This window comes from Lampetra planeri, chromosome 20 (genome assembly GCF_965212315.1).
Source record: "Lampetra planeri chromosome 20, kcLamPlan1.2.h2, whole genome shotgun sequence".
Lineage (NCBI taxonomy): Eukaryota > Metazoa > Chordata > Hyperoartia > Petromyzontiformes > Petromyzontidae > Lampetra > Lampetra planeri.
In genome coordinates, this window is record NC_136126.1 from 1,599,871 (window position 1) to 1,613,421 (window position 13,551).

The window sequence follows — 13,551 nt, forward strand, 5'->3', positions numbered from 1 at the left end:
AACTCAATATATACATTCGTCGCGGTCGGAATGGAACCCACGATCTCCTGCATACCAGGCGAGGCAGATAGCATCTCGCCACCGTGGCACCCCACAGGCCTCGCGCCTGTGCCGCACAATGCATGTGAATACGAGAAGGTGGTCCTTAATAAATGACGTCACGGAGCAGCAGTCTTTAAAGAGCCGTCAGCATGCGGCTCCGGGGGCGGAGGTCGTCGATCTCTGGACTTGGTTCACGCTGCTCGATTGTCACCCCAACCTCGCGGTGCTATTGTCACGATAGTTTAATCGCAAGGCGGAGGCAGGGTTGCGATTCAGTTCAGGAAAATTCCATCCATTATGGAAGGGCGGGGGGGGGCGGGTAGGGGCGACACGATTACTCTCGTGAAGGTGATTTAACGTGAACCAAACTGTCGGAGAAGTTCAACATACGTGTAGCCATGTTGCTGTTAGGGATTCAGCCGATTGAAAACGAGCCACGTTCATCAAAGGACCTTTTTCAAATCTTGGACACACAAGCCAAAGCGATATTGACCTCTATGTAAATAGGTGATCGTGTACGGTATTGCCTTGGTAGGTACCCGCTCGCTGGCTTTGTACTGCTCATTAAATACCGAAGATAAATTAATAATCCACGTTTTGGCATAACTTTTCTGAACTAATCCTTTTGGCATTGTAGTCGATTATTACATTTTAGCCTCCAGTGGTTTCAGGGTTAAACGGGAAGGCCGTGGTGCTGGCCACCCACCCACCTCCTCGTGTGCCGTGCCGCCCTTCATAGGTGCTCGCCAACAGCACTTGCCCCAACAGTCTGTGCAGGCTACACGGGCGATCTTTGTCTCTGTTTTGCCCCCTACCTCCCTTCCTGTGTGGCCTCCCGGTGTGTTCCATCTGGCTTCGTCGTTTCACCCTCGTCCCCTCTACGTCTGGCATTGCAGCCCAAGCAGCCTGTCCCCGCCAATTTCTATCCTGTCTACCGCTCTGCCTTAATCAGTCTTAAGCGAATGTTACTTATGAACACAGCCTCTTTATGCGACTAGTTTATTCATCTTATGATAGCTTATCCATCCTCCTGTCTAGCACGTCAAACACGAATCAAAACCATGTTCAAGAAGGGCTTAGAGAGCCGACTCGTTTGAGTCGACGATTGTAGTTGTGGAAATATGAAAGCGACATTCTCCTGAATTTTTCCAACCTCCCCCACAAAAAATGATGGCCTAGAGGTTGATTGCCAGTGAACCAAGTAATACGCCACCCATGGGGTGTGATACTAAAGCCGGTGGAAAGCAGTCCAACGATACGAGTAAGTGCCTGCCGCTAGTATGGTACGGGAATACCAAGTCACTGATTGGACATCGTTGCACAGTTGGTCTGAGCACACGACTCGCAATCACACGGTCCCGCCACCGCTGGCACTCGTGAGCTGCAATCAGGAGAATGTGCATCTCCCCCACACGGGGTTTGGGCGGAAAACCCATGTTGCCGATTTAACCGCTGACGAAGCGAGCAGGATCGTCATCACCGTCGTCCTCTCTCCACGTGCACACCGCTGTTCCTGTTGTTTCCCCTTCACCCCCACACCCCCCCCCGGTACGTCGGCGTGCGGTGGCCGTGACGTGCTCCGAGCAGCCGCGCCTCTCCACTAAAGCCTCCTCCCTCCCCCCTCCTCCTCTCCCTCTTGTGTTGCCCCGCATCCAGGTTCATAAGAGGGGGTCTCCCCGCCCCCCCCTCCCCCACCACTTCCGTCTCGGGGAGAGGAGCTCCCGAGCGGGGACGAGCAGGCGGCCGCGGGGGGACAATATGTCCGGCTCTCGGTGGGGCCCTTCGTCGAGGCTCCGAGTTTTGTTGTTGTTGTTGCCAAATTCGGAAAAAGGTCGCAATTCTGGCCCACCTGCCCGCCCGCCCGCTCCCCGTAACGGCCATCTCCTGTTTGCTACCGACAATGTGGGACGAGGAGTGACAGGGCTGCGCCCAGAGCCGTCCCTAGGGTACACGGCGAATCGCGGCGACTGCCCCGGGCCCCGTGCTTTGGGGGTCTTCGTCCCCCCCCTACCTTCCGCACTTCGATATCGCGGTGTCAGACGTAATACTTCCGGTCAAGTTTGAAGGTGGAGAGGGTGGGGGCACATCCACCCCCCCCCCCACTTCCCCCCCTATGAACGGCACTGCCAGTGGCTGCTGTTGTGGTCCAGCTGACCTTTTCAGAAATAGAAACGGAATCGTGTGTGCACTGTGCAAGATCCGCCGCGCCTCCCCCTCCACCCCACAAACCTCCTTGCCCCACCACCACAATCTGGCGGCGTTCTCTTTGGAAACCGTTTGCGAACAGTTCAGAAAGTTTTTATTATGCGGCCGGATTTTTTGCGTTTAAATGTTTTGAACGTTTCAATTCGTTTGCAAGCAAGTACCGTTCTGCACTCTGGCGGAGACGATGGTGGCGGGGGGGGGGAGAGAGATGTTCAGGTCTCTTGCGGTTTTCCAGCAATAACCTGGGATGGTGACTTGGTTTAAAAAAAAATCGCAAGCACCTAAAAGGTCAGAAACAAACGATTGATTTTGCCAGGGCTTACAACCCACCCGGTCAAAAATGTACTTCGGTTTGAAACTAATACGTTGCCATATTGTCCATTTGGAGTTGTTCTCTGCGTTAGCATCCGTGACTTGCGAATCTGATCGACCAACCTCTCTTTTTTAGTTCCTTGATTTTTCATGGGTGGGGGGGGGGTCTTTGTTTTGCCGCGAGTGCATTTCTCTCCTCCACACTCTTGCCCTTCAAGTAGTTCGTCAAGCCTCTCTTCACCCAAAGTTAATTCTTGTTTTTATATATATATCGTGAAACATTCTCCGTTGTCGTCGCTGAAGTTCTGCATTCTGTGAATATGAACTCTCGACTTGAGACTGCCCTTAGTAACGTCATATTAACCTCCGTTGTGCGTACGTTTACCCTTTTGTCCGGAGACTGAACCGTGCTCGGCGCTACGTTGCGTTGACGTTTTTTGAGAGTAGCGCGGCGCTCGCATGCTGTGCTCCCCCCCCCCCCCTCGCTACTTTGCCACGGAAGCAAACTGTGAAGCTAAAACCCGACCAGAATCAGAATATTTATTTAGACTGGAGAAATCCGATGAGCCGTGAAGCTCTTTTTCTTTTTACATGTCCAGTAGGGGTGGGTCGGAACGTTGCGACAGCAACATAATTCAAGAACACCATGGGAGTGCAAAGTATAGGAAAGGTGAGCAAATCACTTGGAAAAAAAAATTGAGTTGGCTCATGCATCCAACATTTTTTTATTACAGCAGCATGAATGAATAAAAGTTGTTCGGTTCTTTCGTTGCGCTCCAAAATATTTTGGGCACCAAAATGTCTTGACGTCATCTGCGGCAGCCAATCGCAGTTGCTCGTTATCCGTTTGCGTCAGGACGGCTGATAACACGGGAATCTTCTGACCCCTCCCTCCCCCAGCCTATTAAGATGACGGTTACAAGCTCCCAGAAATATTCCTGCTGCCTGGTTCATTGCAGACGGTCGTAAAAATAATCCCGTTGAGGTCCCAGGGATTTATGTCGTCGTGGGTAAATTCCCGGTGGCGTGGTCCGACGTGCCCCATGACTTCACTCTTTGAGTGCGGGCTCACGGTGAGGACAGCCGTGGTCCAAAAGATAAATTTGTATCTTGTTAGGATCGGACCACTACCCATTCAGCTTGTACAGCCACCGGTGAAACTAGATATGATCGGCAATCGTTAGCTGCGTAGGTTTTCGCGGTTGTGTTGTCACGGCTCTCTGCGACGTGATTTCGGGACGAGGCCCAACGTTTCGCTCCACGTGCTGTGAATTTTTTCGGTTTCCAGAAAAGCTCCCATGACGTGGAGCGCAAACACACGGCGGAATACCCGGAAAAGGCATCACGGAGCTGTACCTGTTGTCGTCGGTGCGAGTCAGACCGAGTCATAGACAAACGCCGAATTGTTGGGGGGGTTTTTGGACCGTGTGTGTTACGAGTGCCCGTTCGGACAATGTGTTTTTAATCTCTTCCTTCGCGCAGAGAAGACAGAGAGAGCGAGCGAGCGAGTCTTAGCATTTCGTAAAAAATGCCCGGCTCGCTACATTCATCACAGCCTGGCCAAGCCGTTCCTGTTAACGTATTTAATGTCGTCGTTACTCTTTTGTAATAACTCCACTGCTACTACTCGGCCAACTTGACCGTCAAACGCTGACGCGGCAAAATAGTAAATACCGTCTATTGGATAGACCGGGGCGACGAGGATGGGCGAGCGTGCGCAACAGCTCCGCGTTCCTTGAAGAAATCGCGCGAGAATAAAAAAAAACGCAACGCCTGGCGCGTGTTTTGACTTCGCTTTTCGTCGCGCCGTCAGCCAGCGGCGACACGCCTCTCCCCCCCCCCCCCCGGACGGCGCCCGTGAACATTTCGCGGCGGCGGAAACGAATCGCTCTTTGGCCCGACGGGCCCCGGGCCGTGGGGTTTGGGACGCATTCCGGGTGACCTCGGTGGCACGCGATTGCGGCTGACGGTGCCGCTGTTGACCCCAGGTCGGGGCCGCTAGCTCTCGACTTCCTTCTGGGCGGCGGCGACCGTTATCCCACCGACCCCCCCCGGCACTTGCGTCGCGCTCGGGCGGGCATGCTGGACACGTCGCTCGTCTGGCAATGGTTGGCTACGTACGGTGCGAAAGGAGTTCAGCGTATACGTACGTACGACGCTCCCGTCTGCCTCGCCGTTGCCTTTCGAAGCGCCCACCGTCGTCGTGGCACTGCTTAGAATTAGCGGGGATCGTCGTCGTCGTTTTGTTTTCCCGCATCTCCGATTAAGCACGGTTGGCTACGTACGGTATCGAAAGAAGTTCAACATACATACGTACGTTCGTTTGTCTTTCCATCGTATCGCGTATGACCACCCGCCCCCGGTGTTCACCTTCTGTCGGTGGACGCGGGGTGAGAGCCCTGTGACCCTGCGGGGTGAGAGCCCCGTGACCCTGCGGGGTGAGAGCCCCGTGACCCTGCGGGGTGAGAGCCCCGTGCACGCAGGACGGATCGCCAATCCGCAGACTTCGACGTTGCCACCGCAGCGCTGTGCTGACACTGCGTCACCGTTTGCAGCTCGTTCCTCCCGTTGGGGTCCGCGCAGAGCGTGGATGCGGAGTGACCGCACCGTGACAAATCGCCGCAAGCGTTGTGCCGGTCCGTGCGGGCAGTGGGGAAACCTCCCCACAAAGATGGAAAGTCTCTTAATTGCATGGAATTTAATTACAATTTGTAATTGCTATCAGAGAAATTGGCGGTTTGTATCTATATATTGGTCATGAGTACCCATGTTGCAATATCGCAGTACGGTGGTTTGAATGTGTTTAACCCATCTCTGCCCGTGACGACATGAGGCCTACTACTTTTGGCACGGGCCCACGAACAATATCTATCCATCACTGCAAGTGCAAGCATATTAGTCTCACCGGTCGGGTACTAGAGGGGAACGTTTTGACCTGGCAACCAACAACATCGTTCCTAGTGTCGGTGCCATGCTCAATCACTTCACTCACTGCAAGTGCCTCTCGCAGTGACAGAAGTGGTCGAGCTGCATGTGTGTGCGTTAGTATGTCTGTGTGTGTGCGTTCGTATGTCTGTGTGTTGTGAGTTTCGTATGTCTGTGTACGTGTGTGCATTAGTAAGTCTGTGTGTTCACGTGTGCGTTTGTATGTCTGTGTGTTGATGTGTGCGTTAGTATGTCTGTGTGTGTGTGCGTTTGTATGTCTGTGTGTTGATGTGAGTGTTAGTATGTCTGTTGACGTGTGGTTGCCCGCGGCCATTTGGATCTGAGAGTGCGATCCGATGTGGCCCCCGGTAAGAATAAAAGGTTGTGCCCCCTCGCCACCCCCGATCCCACTCGCTCGTCTGAATGTCCGCTCCATCCCTGCGTGCAATTCTCCCGCTGCACATTAGTTGCCACGCGTGTTTTCTTTTTAATGTGTACATGTAAAAAAACACACACAAAAAACTTTGCCGGTAGTTGTTTTTTTAATGCACAATTTATTTTCCGTTTAACTTTCTTTTAAAATATATATTATTATTTGTTTCTGGATCGGAGAATCGTGTTCGTTTTTTTTTTTTGAAGCGGGGAACGTCAGCCACAGTTACCGCCACTTGGATGGATGGAACCCATTGAGAATCACAGCTCCCACGGGGCATGTTGGGACGTCGTCACGATCAGAGGCTAGGATGTCGTAGGCGCCAGGTAACGTTTTAGAGGAAAACTTGCAACCAGGACGCGGGCGGGACACGCGTACTTGTGTGACAGGCGGGTATCTCGAAGGCGTTCGCGATCAATAATAGATTCATCGACAATGCGCTACGATCCAGCGTCGTGTCCGACTGTGGGTTTAGCATCTTTGCTCACCGTCACCGACGCTATGTAGTCGTAACAAACAAACACGCAAAAAAAACAAGCTATCGGCGGTTTTCTTATTTTTACGTTCGTCGGTTTTATTCGTTTAAAGTATATATTTTAAACTTAACGGCTTGCACAGTTAACGGGAGTTTTGTTGTCGTAGCGCTCGCAATCGCCACGCGGACGCGCAACCGACGCGGCCCTCTCGCGTCGGCACGCGCGGTAACTTATTGTCACTTTGTCAGTGCAGGCACCTCGTTTGCTTCACCTCGCGGAGGAAGGGGGGAGGGGGGTCTCGTTTGCGGAGCTGCGTTTTTGTTGTTGTTGTTGTTGCAAAGTCGCCTTATCGTGCGCGTAACGTTAGGCCCTGCTGACGACGATGTATGTTGCGACGACTTTCCCTCGAGCGAGCGGGGAGTTTCGCCAAACTCCAGTCCTCCCGCTGCCTCCCACCCGCCTGCTCTCCTTCGAAGGGACAACGTTGGGGCCAACGTTGTTGGCACGCGGCTGCAACAATTGCACGGATGTTGGCCCAACAGTTCCACGTTTGCTGGGGACAAACTCTCCGCTGTTTACCAAACGCGCCTCCATTCAAATTGAAGCGCGGCTTTTCTGTAGGTGGTGCGTAGACGTGGAATCCCCCCGTGTCGCCTTCACAGGCTGTTGGGCCAAGCGCTTTTGGCGAATAGCACCTATGAAGGCCGGCACGGCACGGGGGGGGGGGGGGTGTGTCCAGCCCCCCCCCCACAACGCACCAGATGCGCATTTGAGGCCAAATCGAACTAGCGGAGGGTCGACAGAACCTGTTCAAATTCGGTTCACCCGGGTCCACAGCGCAGTGCGCCAACCCGCTACACTACCGCTCCCCGAACAAGTTTTATGAAAATCAGCGTCATATCGGTCACAAGCCATTGGCAAATTTGGCCGTGGTGGGCTCTGATTGCGACATTCATTAACATGCGGGTAATTTGGAGACGTTGGACCCCCAACTGCAGTTTTGGAGAGAGGACCCCCCCCCCCACCCGACTCTGCTCCGTAGTGTTTAGTACCTTTGCACACACACAGTACACACTTTTACACTGCACAGTCCCTGTGTGTGTGTGCGCTCGCACGCACGCGGTAGTCCTGACTGTGATAGTCCCGTTTACGATGGAGGATCGACCCCGCCGCTTTGCTGTTCATCACGGATGGGGCGTCATCAGGGGCACAAGCGGTTTGCCTTGGGTGGATGGGGCGATTGGGCCGAGAGACGACAGGACGGGAGGGGCTGGTTGGACAGGAGGGGCTGGGTCGACAGGACAGGAGGGGCTGGGTGGACAGTGACAGGAGGGGCTGGGTCGACAGTGATAGGAGGGGCTGGGTGGACAGTGACAGGAGGGGCTGGGTCGACAGTGATAGGAGGGGCTGGGTGGACAGTGATAGGAGGGGCTGGGTCGACAGTGATAGGAGGGGCTGGGTTGACAGTGATAGGAGGGGCTGGGTCGACAGTAATAGGAGGGGCTGGGTCGACAGGAGGGGCTGGGTCGACAGGACGGGAGGGGCTGGGTCGACAGGAGGGGTTGGGTGGACAGGACAGGAGGGGCTGGGTCAACAGTGATAGGAGGGGCTGGGTCGACAGTGACAGGACGGGAGGGGCTGGGTGGACAGGACGGGAGGGGCTGGATGGCCAGAGAGGGGTTGATGGTGGGTGGGTGGTGGGTGTGGGGGGTTCTGTTTGTGACGCAGCTGCCACCCACCCACCGCCAGGTAACCCCCCTGCGCGTTACCTGTGGATCCCACGGCGGCCCACCCGCCCCATCCCCGGCCTGGCTGTCCCGCACGTGGCTCGCGTGTCAAACAGGCGCGTATAATAACAATGCTTGTTTTGTTATGGTTTTTGTTGTAACGCTGCTGTACATGAAATAAACACGTTTTGCATAAACAGTCACGCGTTGTTGTTGTTTGCACGTTTGGGGCTGCCGTGCTTTGCGATTGGTTGGTTAGCAGCACACCTAACTTGCAATCTGAATGTCGCCGGTTGGATTCAATTTCCTGGCGCGGTAGTTGAAACAAGGGTGCAGGTTTCTGAATCCCACCACCTCCACCCCGCCCCCATCTGCCCAGCAGCACAGTATATCCATGGGGAGCACCAAGTCAGTCGAATTGGAATGTCGCGTTTGGTGGGGTTGAGTGTGGGTACCCTCGCCTCTTCCAGGAGGTCTCGCCAGCGTGGAAGAGTAGGCCAAAACCACCGTCGAGAGCTCCCTCTCGTGGAGGCCTTGTTTTCCGTCAGCAGTGGCAGAGCTGCGCCTGTACCGGACGTGGGAATTGTAAGTTGCGATGTCTATTCAACTTCTTTCACACCGTACGCAGCCAAACGTGCTAATGGGGAGTGAGGGGGAATGACAACTAAACACAAAAAGCAGTTCGAAAAAAGCGCGTTTTCAATCTAGATGATGATTAATTAAAAGTGCAGCGGAGCTCCCAGTGGCTTTCTAATATCGGAAGGAAGAGCGTTCCAGATGGCCGCAAGAATCGCGTCTGAAAGCACCGCGCGATGCGGCGACCACCGCCTTTGTTCGACGGTTAGCGGCCAAAAGCAATTGCTGCGAGGATGACCGGAGTCCGCGCCATGATGGTTTACGCTCCTTGACGAGATCAGCGAGGTATTGTGGTTCATTTGTGGCGAGCACTTTGTGCGTAATGCGGTGTGACCTTATCACGCGTGCTTTTGTGTAATAAACGCGTCATGGGCAGCAGAGGGCAGTGCTGAAAAAATGCACTGTTGAGGTGTACAGTACAACACTTCTACGATCCCGCCAGATATTTATTGCACTTATTGTTTTCATGTCACCAGGCAAGGCCTCACTGAGCTCTGTAGATGTTTTTTCAGAAGCGACCTGCCCATCACAAATGACAGCTCAACGAAGTGGCTTATCGTGTGGTAATGTATAGCAGCCAAATGTTGATTGAAAAATGTGGAGGGGGGAAAACCGGAGGAGCCGGAGAAAATCTCTGCTTCCCCCACCGACAATCAGCACTGACCAGGGTGCACTGTTCTTGTACTTTGCTCTCAGGAACTGGTGATACAAATGCCATAAAATAGGCTGTAATTATAGTCTAGGCCAATCAGTCTGAAGGACAATGCATGACATCGAAGCATATTTTTTCTCCATGTTTTGCCACAAGTGTAATGACGATTTTGGCGCACTTGTCTTGAGATGGTTTATTTTATTAAGAGGCCACGTGCTCACACTCGAACAGGCGGAGACCCCCACTGCAACAGCCCTGAGTCTCCCGTGCATCTCCCTTATATACGGTCCAAGGCCACACCCCCATTCCCGAACCTTCTCGCTGGTTCTAGACCGCTCGCTCTACCAGCAGATTCCACTGTTCTCTTTCGTCACCTCGCCACGCTCCTATTCTCGATAATTCCCGTAGCCACCAGTCCATTCGTACCGCAAGCTGACTCCCCTGTCATTACCTCCCGTGGCCACTAGTCTATTCGCACTGCAGGCTGACTCCCCTGTCATTACCTCCCGTGGCCACTAGTCCATTCGCAATGCAGGCTGACTCCCCTGTCATTACCTCCTGTGGCCACTAGTCCATTCGTACTGCAGGCTGACTCCCCTGTCATTACCTCCCGTGGCCACTGGTCCATTCGCACTGCAGGCTGACTCCACTGTCATCACCTTGCGTGGCCACTAGTCCACTTACACCGGAGGTTCACTCTACTGTCATCACACAAGTATGCGTGGTGAATGCAGACTCGATGTCTTGTAACAGGTGTCTAGTTGGTGTTTGCACATCTTAATACCGGTATTTAAGTACGGTCATATAACTCGCGCGACACCACATAGCACCAGGAGTCTGCACGCATTCAGCAAGGAGCCTCTACAATGTAACACGATTTATTTTACTGTGGACTTTAATTCTCGTCATGTTTATAAGAATACAGATTTAAACATTTCCATGCCCATTTTTACCGAAAACACCGTAAGGTTAGTGCGTCTTTTTTCACGTTTTGGCAAAATGGAACGTTTCAAAATGTTCTAAACATTATATATTCACCGTCTATACAGGACACGTTTTAACGCGTTTGGTGAAAATAAGATGAAAACTGGTCGTGCCAATTCCAAAGGTTATATATATGTACAGTTAATGTTTTATTGAGCGTACATACATAACATCTCTTTAACATTTTAGTGGAATTTTAAAAAAATGTTTGGGCTTATGTACACGAAAAACTACAGTGTTTTTCAATTAATTGGCCAAAATAATCCACTCAAATGTTATTTTCTAATATATGCCACTTTTTTAAAGATTCAACAGGTGATGTACCCGATTTCATGTTTTAGTGGAAAAATACATGACAATAAAAATTAGCTATTTTGGCCCAACAATTCAGGATAATAGAAGTTAGCGTGTCAATTGATTACTTTTTTATCTTTATTTTTGGCAAAAATAAACTTGATTGTATTCTTCAATAAATGCCACATTTAGCAGGAATACATCCGTCGCATTAGACACTTCAATGGTGATGTAATTTGTCGCGCCAGAATTTAGAAACTCGGCACATCATATCCACGAGCACTGGAACGCTCTCCTGACGTCATCGTCAACATCATCGCCAACATATCGATGGTCCTAAATTTGCCAAATCTGAATAATGAACCCACATTTACTCAACGGAGAAATGCGTGGCAGCCATCGCCTCCCTGGTGAAGCTATCCTGGGCTAAAATATTAATTACAAAAATAACCATCATTGTCATCTCACTCACAACACCTGATCTGAAATCTCGCTCCACCACTCTCACATCACCCACTGTCGGATACGATGACACTCTGTCCAACGCTCTTCCTCTTGCGTACGGCCAAGTGAACAGGCGAGGCCTTTTGAATTTCTGCTGCTGCTGCTGCTGCTGCCTCCGATGAATTTCAGAAGGTGGCAGCCGTTCCCAGGGTGCGCCGCTTCTGCCGTCGCGTTACATTGTCCCAACGTCGCGAGCCATTCCACGGCAGCATCCGGGCGTGGCAGCCGAGCAGAGTAGGAGCGGTCCGCTTGCTCCACCAGAGAGCGTGCGTTGTATCGGCCAGGCGACGTCGGTGACACACGCCTGATTGCTTGGCAGCTCACCATGCTCGCAAGGCAGTGCAGGCATTGCAAGGGGCAGGCGAGAGCAAGTGCTTCCGTCTTTATCTTTCAAATGCCGTCCGCGTTGACGTGGCCGCCCGACACAATAAAAAGGACGCAACGCAAAACCCTGGGCCCCGCTGGCTCCAACTAAAGTGAACACCAAGCACTCGAATAAAAAAAAAAACACTTCGCTTTTTAATTTATATAAACTCATTCTTAAAATACGCGGCGCATTTATGAAAACAGAATTCACGCCGTTGCGGTTCGGCAAGTGACAGCGCACCATTGAAGCACGTTTTGCATTTTCGCGAAGCGCTCTGCATCGGTGGGTAGGAGAGCAAGAAAGCTTTGCTGCAAATGCGAGGCCGTCTGACCTCTTGACCTGAACTCTCAAGTTTCTGAATAAGGTGCAATGGAATAAATGCAGGCAGCTTCGATACGCATCGATGAGTTTGTCGTCTATCTGATGAGTCCCACGGTTCAACTCTTCCACACCACAGAGTTCCGGGTCCCAAGTCACAGCAAGAGGGTTGCCACCCATCCTGGTTTTCTCTGGATTGTCGCCGGCCTGAGAAAATCTGTTGGGTGTCGTGGGAATTCTGTAAGTCTTTCCAGGATATTAAAAGGTTTTTTTTGTCAGTTCAGAAATAAAACAACCACTCAAGACGATGAATTCACGCGCAGTTCTCCCCCCCCCCCTCCAGTTTCGGTGAGATATTATTTGTCCCACGATATATCCCGGTTCTTTTGTACCTCAAGAGGTGGCAGCGGTGGACAGGACAGGAGGCACAAAGGACTCCTCAGATTGAGCCAAAGAGAAGAATTATCTGTGAATGATTCCCATATCACAGTCTCTTCTCGCTGGGTGCCCAAATTCGTTTTTTTTTTCTTCCCCAAAAGTAAATATTGCATACTCATCGCCCCAGAAGCAATCATGCGGTGGTGGATCGACGACCAGCCATGTTCAATCCACTGGTGGATTAAGGCCTCCCAAAGGCGCCTCCACCTCTTACGATTCTGTTGCTGCGATGTAATAATCCAGCGGGCACCTGCACACGGAACTCATTTCATTGCTCCATCTCCACGGTGGACGTGCACTCGGATGCCTTCCCTTCCTTGGCTGGAATACCAACTGAATATATATTATATATGTTATATACACACACTGCAATTTGTATTTATAGCGTCCAACGCGTGCCCACTTACTCAAGACGCTGAGTAATTTCATATCGATCACCGCAGTGGCTGAAAGCACTCGACTGGCAATGCATTTCAAGTTCACAAAATCCCACCCCATCATCCATCTGGCGCCGGACAAACTTCCCCGGCACGGTAATGTGGAATTTCTGCCACTGGTGGCAGCGGTGCAGATAGGCGCTTCCCTATGCTCATGTTAGCAGAGGGTGACTTTTTTGAACTTTGAACTTGACCTTTGACTGACGAATGTTGCGATTTCTCCAGGTGCCACGAGGAGCCTGCTGTCGGGTGTGCAGGCGGTGCAACTCCACCAGGTTTACAATTGACCAGAGGGGCCCAGGTGCCGGGGGGACAGGGGCGGTGGGAGGGGAGGCCTCATTTCATAATCCTCTGCACCAAGCCTCGCGCCAAACCACGCTATGCCAGTGAGCGCCGTGCGGGTCTGTTCTGTGCGACGTTCGGCCGTGTGTGTCCGAGTCCTCGGCTCAGGATGGCAGGACTGTCCGTTGAGGACACACCCTGCACTTCTCTCTCTCTCTCTGTGTTACCGTCTCTCTCGCTGTACAAACATTCAAAAGTTCAGTTGCCTGCCGCCGTTCCACCTTCCGTCGCCTCACCTCGACGCTCGACTCCGCGACGGCGGCGGCTCCGTTTACACTTCCAGGGGAGAGGTGAAGGGCTCCACAGTGGAAGAGTGGAAGAGTTGGTGAGCGGAAGAGTGAAAGAGCTGTGATCATTGTCGTTGTCGGAGCCTGGCGCATTTTAGCCGGGACGTAGCCAGCGCTGCTGGTGCCAGCACCTCCTGCTCCCCCCCCTCCCCGCCCCCCCCCCTCCCCCCCC

At 52.5% G+C, this 13,551-nt stretch overlaps 1 protein-coding gene across 4 annotated transcripts in view; it reads left to right on the forward strand.

The window, feature by feature from the left end:
* Positions 1–8,319, forward strand: part of FNBP1 (formin binding protein 1) — a 70,281-nt gene extending 61,962 nt beyond the window's left edge. For all 4 annotated transcript variants that reach the window (XM_078603233.1, XM_078603229.1, XM_078603230.1 and 1 more), the window contains one exon: positions 1,699–8,319. In XM_078603233.1, the coding sequence (XP_078459359.1) occupies positions 1,699–1,706 (8 nt within the window). In that variant the 3' untranslated portion in view covers positions 1,707–8,319. The remainder of the gene's footprint in view (positions 1–1,698) is intronic.
* Positions 8,320–13,551: the final 5,232 nt, after the last annotated feature.